The sequence below is a fragment of the Glycine soja genome, chromosome 1 (genome assembly GCF_004193775.1).
Source record: "Glycine soja cultivar W05 chromosome 1, ASM419377v2, whole genome shotgun sequence".
In the NCBI taxonomy this organism is placed as follows: Eukaryota; Viridiplantae; Streptophyta; class Magnoliopsida; order Fabales; family Fabaceae; genus Glycine; species Glycine soja.
Window position 1 is genome coordinate 53,012,539 of NC_041002.1, and position 17,684 is coordinate 53,030,222.

At 32.2% G+C, this 17,684-nt stretch overlaps 2 protein-coding genes and 1 pseudogene across 3 annotated transcripts; 2 read left to right on the forward strand and 1 right to left on the reverse strand.

The window, feature by feature from the left end:
- The first annotated feature begins 957 nt into the window (after nucleotides 1-957).
- On the forward strand, nucleotides 958-2,350 carry LOC114422063 (transcription factor MYB44-like). The gene has a single exon (XM_028388255.1). The coding sequence runs from the start codon at nucleotides 1,061-1,063 to the stop codon at nucleotides 2,006-2,008; it is 948 nt and encodes a 315-aa protein (XP_028244056.1). The 5' UTR covers nucleotides 958-1,060; the 3' UTR covers nucleotides 2,009-2,350.
- Nucleotides 2,351-12,211: 9,861 nt separating this feature from the next.
- On the forward strand, nucleotides 12,212-13,395 carry LOC114422071. 2 transcript variants are annotated; one of them, XM_028388273.1, is made up of 4 exons: nucleotides 12,212-12,554; nucleotides 12,637-12,735; nucleotides 12,863-13,021; nucleotides 13,113-13,395. In XM_028388273.1, exons 1-4 carry the CDS (start codon nucleotides 12,315-12,317, stop codon nucleotides 13,116-13,118), a joined length of 504 nt encoding a protein of 167 aa, XP_028244074.1. In that variant the 5' UTR covers nucleotides 12,212-12,314; the 3' UTR covers nucleotides 13,119-13,395. The 2 variants fall into 2 exon arrangements, with proteins under 2 accessions (XP_028244074.1, XP_028244067.1); XM_028388266.1 differs by having other exon boundaries at nucleotides 12,214-12,554; nucleotides 13,122-13,395.
- An 891-nt stretch (nucleotides 13,396-14,286) lies between these two features.
- On the reverse strand, nucleotides 14,287-16,924 carry LOC114405789 (annotated as a pseudogene).
- Between the last annotated feature and the right edge of the window lie 760 nt (nucleotides 16,925-17,684).

Sequence of the window (17,684 nt, forward strand, 5' to 3'; positions counted from 1 at the left end):
CTCATTCTTTGTTTCCCCCGCTTTTATATTTTATTTTATTTATTCTTTAAAATGTAGTAACTTCTAAAACCGTTCTATTCATGTAATCTATATTTAACGGCTACAATAAGCTAAATGCGTAAATACAGAGATTTTCTGGCCGCAGGAAATTCAAATCCCTATTCTATCAAAATTAATTTTATTAAATTAACCGAAAACATGGGCTACCTGTAAAATTTGATTTCGGATATTTTTAACCGGGAATTAATCTGATTTCCGGAGTATTAGGCTATATTTTATTATACATGATATCACGTGATGTATAAGAAAACCCTAGAAAGAATGTCTTGAGGTGTTGTAATAATATCTTTGAGTATTCACCCAAAAAAAGGTCCTGAGTAGGTAATTACGCAATAAAATCTGGAAGTAATTGATGTGGGCAGTATATAATTGAGTTTTTATGATAAATTTAAATTTTGACTCTTTTATGATAAAAAAAATCATTTAATTTTTCATATAAGTTATAAAAAAGACAGATAAAAATAGGGTGAAAAAACTGCTAGTCCTCCATAAATAATAAAACTCTAGTTGAAATAACAAAAATAATGCAATAATAGAAGTGAATGGTAGAGGTGAAGGGCTCTCCTCCCCAGGCAAAGGTGGAAGGTATAATTAAGTGGAGCGTTGTGTGTGTAATAGACGCGCTCCTGGAGTTGAATGGGGAAATAATTTGCGTGTCTTTTTAATTGAGTTTCTTTCGATTGTAAATTTGAAAGGATATAAAAAAGAAAGAAAAGAAAAACTGAAGAAGGGAGGTGAGTTGTGTAAATGGGAGCAGCTGAGAAGTGACGCGTGTCCTATGACAGCTGTATCCCAAATCCCAAGCCAACCGCTTCCCTGGAAGAAGCGGTACCGATTGCCCATAACGCTCGCTGACAAGTCCAAAACCTAACTTGCCAAACCGGTGTCCTCACACCCTCTCCCTCTCAGATATAAGCGAGCAAACCATTCCAATGCTCCACACCACTACGCCACAGGAGGAGCTTCCTGTTTCCATTTCCTCTCACAAAAATCACTTATTATGAACACACGAAAAGACATGGACCGGATCAAAGGCCCATGGAGCCCGGAGGAGGACGAGGCTCTGCAGAAGCTGGTGGAGAAACACGGGCCCAGGAACTGGTCCCTCATCAGCAAGTCCATCCCGGGCCGCTCCGGCAAGTCCTGCAGGCTCCGCTGGTGCAACCAGCTGTCCCCCCAGGTGGAGCACCGGGCCTTCACCCACGAAGAGGACGACACCATTATCCGGGCCCATGCCCGCTTCGGCAACAAGTGGGCCACCATAGCCCGCCTCCTCCACGGCAGAACTGACAACGCCATAAAAAACCACTGGAACTCCACCTTGAAGCGCAAGTGCACTTCAACCATGATTGACGACGACAACACTCCCCCGCTCAAAAGATCCCTCAGTGCCGGCGCTGCTATTCCAGTCTCCACTGGACTCTACATGAACCCTCCCACTCCTGGTAGCCCCTCTGGATCAGATGTGAGTGAGTCCAGCGTACTGGTTGCATCCTCCTCACATGTTTTCCGACCCGTGCCTAGAACAGGCGCGGTTCTACCACCCGTAGAAACAACAACGACTTTGTCTTCCAATGACCCTCCAACCTCACTTTCCCTATCCCTCCCCGGTGTTGACTCATCCGAAGTTTCCAATCGAACAACTGAGCCGATTCATGCCGCACCTCCTCCGCCGCCACAGCCACAGCCACAGCCACAGCCACAGCCGTTGAATACTATCCCTTTGCTCCCAATGATGACGGTGCCCTCGGTTTCTCCGACGGGGATAGCGCCGTTTAATTTTAGCGCAGAGTTTCTGGCGGTGATGCAGGAAATGATAAGGAAGGAGGTGAGGAGTTATATGGAGTTGCACAATCAGAAGAATGGGATGTGTTTTCAGGCTGCGGTGAATGATGGGTTTAGGAACGCTTCGGTGAAGCGTATTGGAATTAGCAGGGTTGATTCGTAAATATTATCATCGAAGAATGGAACAACACAAGTAGAGATGAGGAAAAAAACTAAGAACCTGTTTTTTTCCCTGTTTTTTTTTAATCAATGTTCTTAGGCAATAATTTTGGTTGATGTACAGCGAGACAGAACTCTCGATCCCTAAAGAGGCTGAATGGAAATTGGAACGAAAGAGGGAGATAGATGTTACCCATTAGATAAAATCTGAAATCTCTGTTGTAACTTTTTGTATCCTCTCTATTGGTCCTGTTCTCTTTTGAAAACAAAAAGAAAAAATAATCTTGGAATAAACAAATTCCTCCAAATCTCCTTGTAATAATAAATCTATTTTCTTCTTTCTAAACATAAATTTCAATCTCGAATTGGTTCGGATTAAAAGAAATTTAGGCTCATGATGTTTCACGCTGCAGGGTAACTGACTAGCAGAATTTGAAAGTAGATAAAACAGATTAGCGAAGGGAATATTACTGATTTGGTGCTGGTTTCAGTTTTTATGCAGTTTCTGTGTCGGGACCCAAAATAGACGGATTTAATTTTAGTGTTTTTATTCGTGACTTGAGCTTTTATTCGTTGAATGAGTAAAAAATTGAACAAATACAAATATAAATCTTCGTCAATACAAGAATAGTCCTTAATCCCTTGTTATGCTGATGATTAAAGATAAAAAAAAAAAAAAAGTGATGGTTCAGCGAGGAACAATTTAGTAGAGCGTGGCCCCCATGTGTTTTGAGAGATAAGATTGAGTTGCTGGTACAGTGCTTAGAACAGCCGGAGAAGAAATCTTTCTCATGCATCAAGCGTTGAAATATTGGGTTATAAAGCTTATCATTGCTGCTTTCAAATGTATTAGTAGTTGAAAGACTCGTTGTAACGGAAGGGGGTTATAAAATTCAAGTGACCCAGGAACAGGAACATAAACAAATAAATTAATAAGGGATGATGCGCTAATGCATTTAGTTATAACGGTTTCGAAGAATGTAGAAGCCGGACCAGTATATTCAGTATATATTCAAAGTATATACAATTGCTAAGGCCATTCTAAACCACTAGTTTCTTTCATGATTTGCAATTCCATTCCATTTTAAAATTCAAGCAAATTAATGACATTGATATCCAATTTAGTGTAAAATTTCATATCTCCATTGCCGTCTACAGGGATCGTGATACAGGAAAAGAGTGAAACTGACTCTCCCAACCATGAGCAAAGAATACTGTGCCTGATGTTGCCATGGCATGGGTAGTTTACAACTAACGGAATAACGGACAGACAATCTAATTGTTTAACGTCCAAGGTAAACCACCCGTTTCAAAAGTTTCAAACATGTATAAAATTATTTTAGTTTAATTCAATCCTAAGTATGCAATAATATTAAAAAAAATTACATATGATCTAAAAAAAGATATTGTTTTGGATATTAAAATTTTATTTGTTGTCAAAAACACTAATGTACCATCAAATTCACAAAGTAATTAGTGTGAGATTATTCAACTTAAATAATAATCTCATGTTTGAATTCTGAGTATGTATTTTTATTTTATTTTTTTATAAAACTTAGCGAAACTTGAGTAACTTTAAACTAAACGTAGACTAAGTTACAAGTACCCATTGTGAAACTGCCTTATTATTATTACTAGAGGTAGGTCCAACATTTCGCTCTCTTATTATGGCAAAGAATTAACGAAAGCAAAAGATAGTTGCTGAGACATCATATGCTGAATTTTATTACAACATTGGGAAAAAAAATATTGTGCAAAACTAGAAAATTAAATTAAGAATTAGTTTATATTACAATAATAATTAGATAACTGCTCTGGATTTTCGGGGAAAAGATGATATTGCCAATATGCAAGCTAGTTGGTACTTGTTAGAGAATACAAGAAATGAGGTAGACCAAGATTCAGATCATCACGTGTTCAGAAAAAAAGAAAGTAATTCTGCATTTTGTAACAGAGTACTGTCGGTAAGCAATGAAATTTCGTTTGTGATTTGGAATAAACTAAAAAACTGATTGTTGTTTTTAAAAATTTCAAAACACCTAAAAAAAATCCCAAATGGGAACTAAATAAATGGCTAGGAGCTGAAGGTGAGCCTTTTTTGGGTTCACTCATTTTCTAAAATATAGACATTGCATCGGTTTAAGGTCATTAGTGATTACTATGGACACCTCTAAATTTGCTATTAAAAACCACCATTTTTCAGAAATCTATTTTTTTTATAACAATAATGACCATGAAATTTTATATCTTGAATCACAATGGAAAAAAGTTTTTATTGTGTATTTTAATCAAAATTTATTAAAATATAGAACAGAAGTATATTTTCATTGTTTTGTGAGGACTTTTATTTATAAATGGAATTCAGAGATAAGTATCAAGGAGTTTAGAGTAATTCATGTATCCTGCTCACCCAAATAAGTTAGAATCTATTGGTTTGTGAGGAGTGTCAAATATCAGGAGTATCTTTGTTAAAAATAATTTTCTTAAAAGCTGAGGGGTTTTAATAGCAATTTGGAAGCGCCAATAGTAATGCCATGGTGTCATTGTTCTATAACCTAATGTCTCTTTTGACCTGGGCTTGGCCCGTATTGAGTGATATCCCCTAAGTTCAGCCTATGAAACAAACCTCTAAAGAAAGTCTCACGAAAAAATCTCGTATTCGTGACCCAATGTCAAAATCGTAAAATACGAGACGGATTTGAATCACTGTTGATTTTTCAACTGCACGAAATCAAAATCTAAACCCTTAATTTCACATTTTATAATTAAAGTTTAATATATATGATGAAAATATATTTGATGAACCTTAAGACTATGGGTATACCTGCACTAATTCCTAAATTCTCATTTATCTTCTTCCAAGTCTGCTTTAGATATAGTAATTATTAATACCTTTTGCATTATTGACCAAGTAAAGGCTTTAAGCCAAATAGGTGGAACATATCATTGCAATTAGAGGGAAATCGAAAAATAGAGTAGTGAAGAAAGAGGCTGCATCATCAAAAATTAAGATTAGAAAGAAATTGAAAAGTGGAAAAACAGAAAAGAAGGGTGTACCGTGTTGAATTGACGTAATATTACGTGAAAGCGGAGATTAGAGGGATCAAATTAAAAGAGGGGAAGAAGGTCACGTGATTCACTCACTTTAAGTGAAATTATTAGAACCTTCAAGGGCATTTTTTAAAGGAGAAGTTTTTGGTTTTCTGAAATAAACTTAGTTTCACATGTTTCTTATGTATTTTAAATAAATAACATTTCTAAAAACAAATGTTTAATCAGTTTTACACAAAAATTTTATCATGAGAAATTTTTTCAAATTTATTTTTTCTTTTATTACAGTAAAAATCTCATATCATTCTTCATAAAATTCTTTAATGTGATAAATAATTGATAAAAAAATATATAACTATTGGATTATTAAGAAATTTATATAAAGATTTTTAATGATCAATCAAATAATTTTTATTTATTTCTATCAAACATGATTTCTGGACTTAAATTTCTCATGAAACGTTCCCCTTAGATTAAAATATATTCGAGGAATGAGAATGAGAGTAATTCTCAAGTGTAATTTGATCTTCCTCTTATACAATTCCTATTTATTTGTATATAAATGCATTTATTATTTTAAATAAATAAATAATTAATTAGCAGGATAAATAACTAAATTTAAGTGAGAAAAAAAAGTTAGAGATATCGTTGTCATAGTTCAAACATTTTAAAATTATAAAGGTTTTGCGTTCAGTAAACAAAAAGTGAGATCAAACTAGTTATAGTTGACTATTAATTTTTGAGAAAATATTCATTTTAATAAGATAGTAATCAAAATAATCTTATTAGATTAATTATTATCAATATATACTGATAAGATAATCAATTAATTTTTTATAATCTTTATATTTTAGGACTTTTTAATAAAATATTATTTTTAATATTTTCACTTTGTATTATATTTTAGAATGAAAGTTAGTTACAATGTTATAAGCTAGGTTATGAGTCAAGGACAATCTCTTAAGTATACTCGTGGTATTGATCTTCTTTGGCTTAAACTAATTTTAGTTTATTTAAATTTTTATTTTATTTTTCAAGTATAAATACTTACGAATAAGTTTGTCTAAACGGACGTTAAAAATTTACATATTAAATTAATAAATAATTCATTAATTTAGTCTCAAATTAAATATTACTTCCTTTTCTTAAAATAATAATTTTTTATAAATAATTTCTCAAATATTGAACATTCATTAATTTATTTACTAAGTTGATATATTTTACTAACATTCAGGGTGAAATTTAAAAGATTTTTCAATTCTTAAAGTACTACTTAACATGATTTACAATACTTTGAGAATTATTGATATAAATTTTTATTCAAGGGTTATTTGAGAGAGAGGGCAATATTTGATAGATAGAATTGATGATTAATTTTAAATTTAACTGCATTGGTTTTCATTGTTGATTTTCTTATTTGTGGAATTAATTTTGTGACTTTTTTTTAAGATTCACCTCAATGATGAATCTTTTGTTAAATAATATACAAAATTCTGATAACTTTTATTGCAAGTAAAATAAAGTTTTGGGGAGAAATATATGTTCCTCTCTTTCTGTCAAAGAAAGTGAGATTTTGAAATATGATTAGAGATCACCAATTCAGGATTCTAGTTCTCCCGAACTTGGATGCACCATTTTGTCATCCCTCAATTATGACAAGTGAAAACGGAATAAATAAGCGCACAAACTATAGATTGCTATACAAAAGTATGTTTTCACGCCATAGTTTTGGAAGAAGAAATAGATAAAAAATAGGAAGCAAAGAAAGAAAATAACAACTGTGATGAATGAACAAAAATAAAATAGAAATATATGTGGGTGTAAAAATTTAAGGTTGTGTGTTATGATTAGAGGAATAAAAAAGTTTATATTTTATTTTTGACAAAAAAAATTATATTTTATAGAATATATTTAATGAACTTAATTACACTTCAATTTTGCTAATATATTTGTGATTTTAAAACTCAAAAATTACTTGTATTTAATTTTAATAAGGTTTTCACTCTAAATTTTGTATTTCTGTTCAATAGCTAATACGTATGTATGTATCATATAAATAGTTTATACGAATGTAATCAAAATATGACGTGGCGTTGATTTACATAGGTTAACAAAGAATATATATATAATATTTCAATAAGTAAAAAAAAAAAACAAAAATAATGCCAAAAACAATACATTGAAGTCAGTTGCGTTTTAAATTTAATTATTTAAATATTTGTATATACGAATGTATCATCTATTGCATTTTTTTGTTAGCTATTTTTATCTGTAAAGCTCTCAATATGGATCAATCAACATTGAAGATGTAAAAAATGTGTCTGGTTAATTTGTCCAAATTTCTTATAGGCGACACTTTTGGCTTGGGTCGTTGCCTTTTCTAGCTAAACAAAATTGACATTTTTTTAACAAAAAAAAAGGTTTAACAATTAGTAATATTTCAAATAAGATTGTTTTAAGAAAGTGCTGAAAGAAAATATATATGAAATAAAAGACATGAAAATTTAAATATTAAAAATTGGGATCTGAATAAATTTGCATTAATTCTGGTGAATATCTGAAACTCTATTCATCCAATTTATTATAAATAAAAAAAATTAAATGTATTTTTGGTATTTATAATATGTTGTCTTTTTAAAAATATTTTTTTGTCCTTATAAGATTGTTTTTTAAATGATCTTTGAAAAATTATTTCTTTTTTTTATGTTTATTATTTTGTTTGAAGTTTCTAATATATCTTTTTTTATTCATTTTTATCTCTACAATATCTAGTTCCCTATCAATTAGATTTTTTTTTTAATATCTCATGGAGACTAAAAGCAAACACTCTTTATATTACAAGGACACAAATGAAAAAAAAATATTACAAGGACTAAAATAAAAAATTAATTATAAGATTATTTTTAAAAAATACAATATATTTATTTGTTTATCATGGTATTTTTATCCACACTATTTGAATCCAAAATATTATTTAAGAAAAACAAATTCAATATCTCTGACGAATGATTTATTGGTAACTAAAAAGATATTTGAATAGATTGTACATTTTTATTTTATTTTACCCGATACCTCTATTCTTTGGAGACCTTAAAAAACCTCTTAATTTTTTAAAACATTATAATGACAATCCTTACACATTATATGAACTTTCTTTAATAATTTGAAAAAACATACATGCTATATCATTATAAAGTGGTTATCGTAAACGTAAAAAATATAATAATAGCATGTGCAATCCGAAATAATTTGAAAAAACATACATGATATATCATTATAAAGTGGTTATCGTAAACGTAAAAAATATAATAATAGCATGTGCAATCCGAAAAAAACCCTGCAAAGATGTTAGTGTAACTTACTCAATGTATTTAAACCTAAAATATGCATCACTAAAAAAAAAAAATCACACTTAAATATTTAAAGACATGAGAGCCGGTGAAATTTGATCTACAACTTGGCATCCACGTGAGAAAAATAACTGAGAATCTTGCAATCTTTCTTGATAGTTGGGGGAATGTGAACCCAAATACAAATACTCTGCTTACTAATGACCCAAGCACAATGATTCCACGTTCACTTTTGCATCTGGTACTCACTCAGTCACTTTCCACCCTAAACATTTGCACTAAAATCTTGGAACGCAATATCCTCTTTGTTTCCCAGACAAGTAGAAATATTCTGCTGTCAAACTTTAGGTATTGTCAAAGGTTAAAGTTAGGGGCACCGGAGACTTCTATAATAATCCAATTAAGGGTTTGAAAAAAGTTGAATTAATTAAAATAATTTTTGGGCCACTTAAAAAGCTTTTAAATCTAACAAGTAGACCATCACTTATTTATTTACAATTAATTTTATTTGTTTATTGAAAAGATTTTACAACAAAGCTTTTAAATAGATTTTCAATTTTTCCATTATTTTTTTATGAGTGTCGATTTTTTTATTTTTTTTGACGATGAGTGTTGATTTGTTGATATTCCAAATAGTGTAATGTTTACTTAACACGCACATTTTCTTTTTTTCTATCTCATTCTTCTTGTTATTCCATCACACCGTCAATTTTATTAATTATTTGATATGTCTTCGATCTTTTCCTATCTCTTCTTGAATATCTAAACTCTTGAATGTCAATGAATAATTTTTCTTTTTCTATTCAAAAACTCTTCATCCACCCAAACATCCCTTAATAGGTCCCACCCCAACAAAGCCCTCAACCGTTCATTAAGTGTAAAAGTAAAGACCATTGGTTCGGCTTGGTCGTTCGAGATGCCAAAAGTAATATTTTGGGCCCCACGGGCCCTTTATTTGGGTATAAACACGCATGGCACATACGAATAGGGTTGAAGGCAACAGAAGAAGAATAATGAGACGCTCTATTTCACTTGTAGTGGTCCTCATGGTGTTGGCTGTGACAATGCCAAGCCTTGTAAATTGTAGATTCCTTGCATCACAAGAAAAGGCTACTCATGAACCCGTGAAAGAGAAGGCAAGCACTCAGGATAATATAAGCACCCGAGTTTTGATTAGTAGCAAAATCAACACGATGTCTTCAGGGCCAAGCAGAAGAGGTTCAGGTCATTAACATTATGTGTTTCATCAGTTAATGATTGCTGGAGTTAATTTCCTTACCCATTTACATAACAGATCAGCTTGTACATTTAAATGATGAAAACTGTGTAAAATTTGTCTATATGATATTTGGATGTTGATATTTTCTCAGAGCAAAAATATGAAGTACATATCCTCGATTCTTTTAAATTTTTTGTTTTTTGGAAAGGACCCTCAATTCTCTTTTTTGCACATAAAATAACTTGTAAGCTTGTAATAAATAAATAAAAACAAAGCACTTCACAAGTCTTCACTTAAAACGGAACAAGGAATTAAAGAATGCCCAAGCTTGATTACACACACTCCCTAATTGTTTTGTTTGTTGTTCCTATAATTAGATCATGTCTTACAAAAAGGAGATCTAATTTAAGAGCATTTAAATACAAAAGTGTCATCTCTTACTTTTTATCTCTAGTATGAGTTATATAATAACATCATATTTATGTCTAATTATTTGACATTCCAATTAATAAACTTTAAATACAAAGAAATTTAAAGTGGTATGGACGATCACACCACAGAAATATGTAATCCTTTAACTTCAAATCAGTAAGCATGAAAAAATCTAAAATAACAAGATTGGTTAGTATACTGAAAAGATACTATTATAATCGTTAAAGTGAACTAATCAATATTTATAAATACGAGTTTTCATTTTAGAACATATCTTATTATATTTTATCTTTGTGATAAGTGTGACTTTATCATTATTTAATATATTAAAACTTTAAAGTTAATCAATATTATTTTACATTATTATCTCCACAATATATTATTCTAATTTTTTATATGGAAAAAATTTCTCTAAAATCTTAGCTATTTATACTTCTAAATTAATTCCATTTAAGTTGTAACAAAATAGTTCAATTTGCTCGTTTGTTCTAGCTAAGGATTCCTTGGAAGCATAAGATTTGTATCAATGGCTGATCTCACCCGCAGAACACTTCCAGAAAGACTAGCCAAACAAATAGACATTAAGCAGAGTTTTTGGTCAATTAATTGAAAGTTCATACTATGTAATCACACTCAGTAAAGATATAAATACATAAGTGTCTGCTGAAGTAAGGAGAGGTTTGGATATATCGTTGGAATCAGGAAACCGACCGTGGATGGTACAAAATTCATTTGTGCCTAAGTTCATATATGCATACTGTTAGGAAGCAGGAACCAAGCTCTCAACATGCCACTGTGAGAACACGCATCAACAACCCAAACGTAGGAGCAACCCACCCAAGCACTTGCTGGGTTACATCTAACTGAATCTGTTAGAAGCGCTGAGTTGGCAGGTCCTTATTGGTGGAAGGAACCATGCTGTCTCCTGCTTGTGTCCATCTTCTTTGTCGCGCCATGCATTCTGTTATTTCATTTCGTGTATTCCTTATCTCAGCATTCTTGTATGATGCTTATAAATACCACCTAGTATGTAGGAGATGAATAAAAAAATCTTTTATCTCTCTTTCTTTCTTTGGGAGGTGCTAGTCCTCAAATTCTAACATTATCCTTTGCTGTGTTCATAACACATACATACTTCAAGAAAGCTTTAAACGACTCATTGTAAATCATAAATTCTGTAGAATTCTCTGTCTTATTAATTTCTGTGTGATATAAAAGCTCTTCGACCACAATATATACATTCTTGCACATTTTTTTTTAATTTATCACTCTATTTATTTTTTCTGTCGTTAACTTTTCATTTCTTTCTTTTAATTTTTCTTAAATTTTTTACATTTCAAATTTCATTTTTTATCGTTATTTTATAAATTTTTGAACTAAATAAAATCAATGGTGCATTAATTTTCAATAGATCAGAAAATACATATTCTATATCATATTAATTTGAAGAAAAAAAGAAACAAAATTAAACTATATCACGTTTGTTGCTAAATCGTAATTTTGGAGAATGGAGAGTAGAGCATTGTTAAATGTCAGCTGGAATTCATGAAACTGATAAAAAGGCAACTTTTGAAGAGAATAGAGGGATTCATCATTTATGGATGAAAATAAAATCATAAATATATAACTAATTAAGTAAATAAAAACAAACTGGGAATTTAATATTCTTTTATAAAGAAAATTTGCAATTGCTACGGGATTAACATGACGACACTCATGCATGTCAATGTGTTTGTATGAGAGCATTTTTGAGGCCCATTCAAAGCACGACAACATTCTGCTGCAAAACCGCGGCTGCAAGCAAGGCCCATGGTTTCATTTTCCTGCTATCCATATCATATTATTGTGTCACTGTCTTCATTCACCAATCCCATTGTCCTTTCTGCCCCCACTCTCTCTCTCTCCATGTATAAATACTATATCCTTTCGTCTGGTTATTAGATGATTTTAATTAATTAATATTTTTTAAAAATAATTAATTTAATTAACCACATTAAATTTATTAATTATTTATATTATTATTTTTTATTTATTTATTTTTCTCATTAATATTTAGAAAGAAAATAATTAAGTAAAAATATATTAAAAAATAATTAATTCATTTAAAAATTAAAAAAAAAACTTATAAAAAACGAGAAACAAATTTGCGAAAATAATGATATAATTAAGAACAGAGTGTGTAGTAGTTACCGGCCAATTACGCGTTCTGTTCTGTTCGGTAGAGAGAGAGAGAGAGAGGAAAGGGAAAGTGAAACGACATGATGGTGGGACAGTTGACGGCGACGAAGCCGAGCCGGAGCGATGAGGTTTTGGATGCTGAGGAGCAACTGAGAATCGCTAATGAGATCAGAGCCCAATTCGATGCCTTGGAACCCAAGCGACCCATCAAGCCCAACAGAAGCGAACCCGACGCCGTTTTGCAATACCCCGTCGCAGCCGCTTCTGTGAACAATATACCTGAGCTTCACAAGTTTCAATCCCTTCAATCTCCCTCTCATGTCTATACTATCTCAACTACTTGGTTTTAAAAAATAAGAATTATTTTTGTTGTGCTGCTCTGATAACCGTTAAAACTGGCAGGCTATAATTTCATCGGCGGGGTTTGTGGATGCACAGGATGAGTTTGTGGAGACGCAGTACTATAAAGAATTGGCATCCATTGACAAACAGCATCACACGGTTCGTGATCATTCCCTTTCTGATTTATTATTATTAATTAATTGAATCAAATTGGACTCTCTGATTTTCATTTTGTGTTTTTTTCTTTTCCTTTGCGGTTTTGTTTTTTGGGTGATTGAACGAACAGACAGGGAGTGGGTTCATAAAGGCGGCGAGAGAAGGAGGGGAAGGTGAATATGAGATTCAGTTGCCCAATAATCATGTTAATGCTGCTGAAACCCAACCCAGGTCCTATAAAAGCAACCCTGCCACTAACGATTGGGTTCCTAACTCTGATGAACATCAGGTAAAGAGAAAAGAGATTTCAATAGATACTAGTATATACTATGTATGTATAATGTTAAACTAAATAGCCTTATGTTCTATTATGTTGCAAGTTTTAACAGGTTTTTGTCTCCTCCAAGCCAAATAGGAGCGAGAGTACTTGAAGATATGCTAGGTGAAAAATTGGAAATGGGTTATCTTGTACCAGCTTTTTCTTATTACTGTTTATGTCTATTTGGTGTTTACAAATTACGGGAGGTGGGGTGGGGTGGTACAACTGTTGTTGTATAATACTATAGTCTAGAAGAGAAAGTAGTTTCAGAATGCTACAATTTCCCGTGATATGATTTCCTTCTCAACACCTAACCTAAATCACCTTTCTTCTACATTGTTCTATTTCATTTTCACAACTTCTATATGATTAAATAATCGGTTAGATAATTTCTTAAATTCAAGCCCTACCAATATACAGACGCAAATTTATATATACAACACAAAGAAATCATTGATGTAGTTGAGTAGTTGACCTTTACCAATAGTAATATTCATCTCCGGTGCCAACTATATAGGTGAAGTGGCCCCTCGAAGTCGAAGGAAGAACCCTGTGTTAGGCTAGTCTTTTCTTTTTTCTTTTCGTTTTTTTCTGACGCGAAATTATGGAATTCAATTAACTTGTATTGTGATAAGTTAAAATAAAAACCGTCTTTGGAAGCTTTTTAAAAGCTGTTATTTTAGCATTTGAAAAACATTAAAATTACTTTTCTTGATTTTGTTTTTTCAAAGATTATATAATCATAAAAAAAGTTTTGAATATATTCTTTGGAAAAGGAATATTTTTCCTTAAAGAAAAAAAAAACATAAACTCACAAAGCTAGTGCTATGATGCTTTCTCACCACCGTAATGAGCTGGAATGCAAACGTGAATCCGATATGCTGCTTTTATTTTGCTATGGTCAAATATATGCTATCGAATCAATCAGTCCATGTCTATTTTTTTTTATATTATTGTTAAAAATATACCCAACAAAGCACAAAAAGATGTGCAGAATTGGGAATAAAAGGCTAATACATAGTTTGATATCATTATATATATATATATATATATATATATATATATATATATATATATATATATACACACACTAATGTTTACAAAAATTATGTATAAAAAGTCGACTCGAGTCCTTTTTCATTGAAAATTTACGCATACTAACAATGCTCACATATTAATACAAATTCACACTTCAACGTGATTATCTGATCGTTCATATAACAGTTGAGATAAAATCAGAAAATCTTGCTGATGATTGGACGCGTTTTGCATTGAGCCTCCAATGGAATGACATTGGCAGAAGAGTTCCCCGTCCATTAGCAAGTACAATTAAAATAAACTAATTTTATTTTCTAGTTTTAAGTTAGAGAGAGACCCTTCTACTTCTACACACATCGATCTATGTCAAACTAACGAACAACGTATTACTATTTTGTATTAAACAATCACATACTTTTTTAAAATCACAATCCTTACAATTGAAATTAAAGATAATGTATTCTCTACTAATTGATTTGCCCTGCATAATTTATTATCCATAAAAAAATTGCACAAGTCTCTTTTATTAAAACACATAAACATTGTTTTTAAAGGTGTCCAAATCTAAATTGATTTAAAATAAAAATAAAAAACCGCTCAAAAAAATAAAAAACTCGATCAAATCGATTCTTTTTTTATTTGTTTGAATAATTTTTTTCTCAAATCAATAGGTTTGATTTGGTTTATGTTTTTGAAACCAAATTAAACTACAATATTTATATTATTTTAGTGTTATGTGTATATCAATTAGTTTCATAGTACTATGTATATAAAATTTATATAATATATATCATTTTGTTTTTTCATACAACTTTTATAAGATATGTTTGGTTTATAATAAAAGAAAATTTAAAATTTTTATTGTAGAAGATTTAAAAGTTTCATAGAGTGCTATAATTTTTTTTTCATATAATTTAGTTTAAAAGATGAAAAGAAAGTATATAAAATTTAATGATATAATATTTTAGAAAAAATTCCAAAAATCAAACTGAACCAAATCATAATACAAAATCTTGGTTTGTTTTGGTTTAAATTTTATTTTAAATAAAAATCAAATTAAATCAGATTGCATATATTTAATTTTATAAGTTTAATTCGAATAACTCTTACATGGAAAATTGAATCAATCACAAACACTACTACTATTTTTCTACCGATATAAAAAAACACATACACACTAAAAAAGCTTGTAAGTTTCTAAAGTATAAATATAAAATAAGTACTATAAATAAACAAGCTGTCATACTCATAATGCTACTAATTAATTCAACATGATCATTTGAACATCGACTGTTGACAGAAAATAAAAAAATCTTGTTGATGATTGGACGAGCGTTGCATTGGGCCTCCAATGGAATGACCTTCAGCCAAGTCAACTTGTTCCTCGCCAATCCTTTTCCACTCGAAGCATTGAATCAATGAACCTAAAGTCAACCCCAAAGTTCTTTGAGCCATGCCTCCACCCGGACACACCCTCCTCGATCCCCAACCCAAAAGGTATTATCTTGTGGGTGTCAACTGGACCATTCTCAAACCTCTCGTACTTAAAACTCGTTGGGTCAATCCACAACTCTGGGTCTCTATGAATAGTCCATGCTTTCACAAATAACATCGTGTTATGTGACACTTCATAACCTCCCACCGTGCAATCTTCAAATGAGAAATGGGGCAACAGCAACGGCGCTGGTGGATGCAATCGCAAAGTTTCAGAGATTATATTATGAAGGTATTGTAATTTGGTAACATCAGCTTCCTCTATCAAACGCTCTTGCCCAATTTGTGTGTCCAATTCAATCCTTGCTTTCTCCAACACTTCTGGATTATTCAACGAATTTGACATCGCCCACTCTAACGCTATAGCAGAAGTCTCCGTTCCGCCACAATCAAAACCTGCAAAACAATAATAACGCCTCACTTTTTTATTTACAATCAAATGTTATGTATCCTGCAAACGAATCAATCTAAGAGGAAATTAATCCCATACCATAATAAGGCCTTTGATAATTTTGTGATAATTTCGTCTTGTACAGAAAGCAAATGGTCTATCATGTTAGTATTTAAATTTTCTTCGTTCTTATTCCGATGCTCGTCAATGTCCTTGAAATAGCGCGTTCATCTTCTCCCCGGATTTTCGTAACTTCTTGCGGCCACCACAAAATCTCCGTGGTGCGATCCCAAACCGAACTGCGCCATCTCGTTCATGATGTCTCTAAACTTGTTAGCCTCCTCAGCGATGGTCACATCGTTTTCCTCGCCATAATAGGGTTTACCGCACACCATTCTCATGATAATGTTAAACGTCAGATCCTCGAATATGGACCTGAATTCCACTTTTGTGAAGTCTTCTTTATTAGAAGCCCTTGCCAGATTTCGGAGCAGGTTGAGGGTCTCGTCGTTTCGGATTTCCAAAAAGGAGTTGAGGCGGTGAGTGGAGAGGATCTCGAGTGAGCTGATACGTCGCAGGTTGCGCCAGTGGTCGCCGTAGGATGCTACCAAAAGAATGGTGTTGTTGTAGCCAAGGTACTTGGTCTTGATGGAGGGGAAACGATTCGCAAATACGATGTCGTTTGTGGTGAAACATTCTTCGGCGGCGGATGCAGATGAAACGACGAGCACTGGTTGGGAGCCGAACCGGAGAGAGAAAATAGGGCCGTATTTGTGTGAGAGGGCGTGCAAGATGCGGTGAAGTGGCTGTTTCAGCTGGTGGAGGTTGCCGATCACCGGAAGAGACGGTGGACTTGGTGGTGGGTTTTTATCTCTTTTTCTGAAGAACAATAGTTTTAAAATAATAAGAAAAAGAAGGAAGTAAAGGATGTTGAAAATGTTGTCTTCCATCATTTTCATATTTAGCAAAGTTTGGCAAGAAGTACAAGTTAGAACATATAGATAGATACATAGATACATATACTCCTATCATATGTATATACCTGTTTCCTGGTCCGTGGGGATTGTGCATGTTAGTTTCCTTTATTGGCTAACTAATCATTTTGTTTTGTGTCTACTTTCGAAATATTTGACGTGTCTAAAGTCATGATATTTAATGGTCGTAAAGTTTGCCAATCGTGTTCACATGGAACATACATTGTGAATCACATCTTCCATTGCATCTGCATGGTGCGTCCTCGTTCACTTTTAAATTCAAGTGAAAACTATCGCGGTTTAATGCAGATTCGAACGCCGAACCAAAGATACACATATACTCTCAACAATTCAATCTTGATCCAACATTATAAACAACTCCTGGACCAAAAAATTAGCACAACTTCAACTCTGACTACAGATGATAACTAACCAACAAAATCCACTTAAATTATAAGTACTCCAGTGCAATTAAACGTCGACAGTTGAGAGAAAATCACCAGTGACCAATTCAACTCTTGCAAAAGTTCTATATATCAATTACAACTAACCAATAACCAATTCAAACTTTCATGTTTTTAAAAATGATGTTGGATACAATAGCTGCACATCACCGATATCATGTTATGAAGAAAACCTTAATTTTTGTGCAACAAGTTGCAATGTTGTGTAGACAAACTAGTACCGCCTCATGCAGCTATACCCTATATGGTGCAATACCCCTATCCAAGTAGCA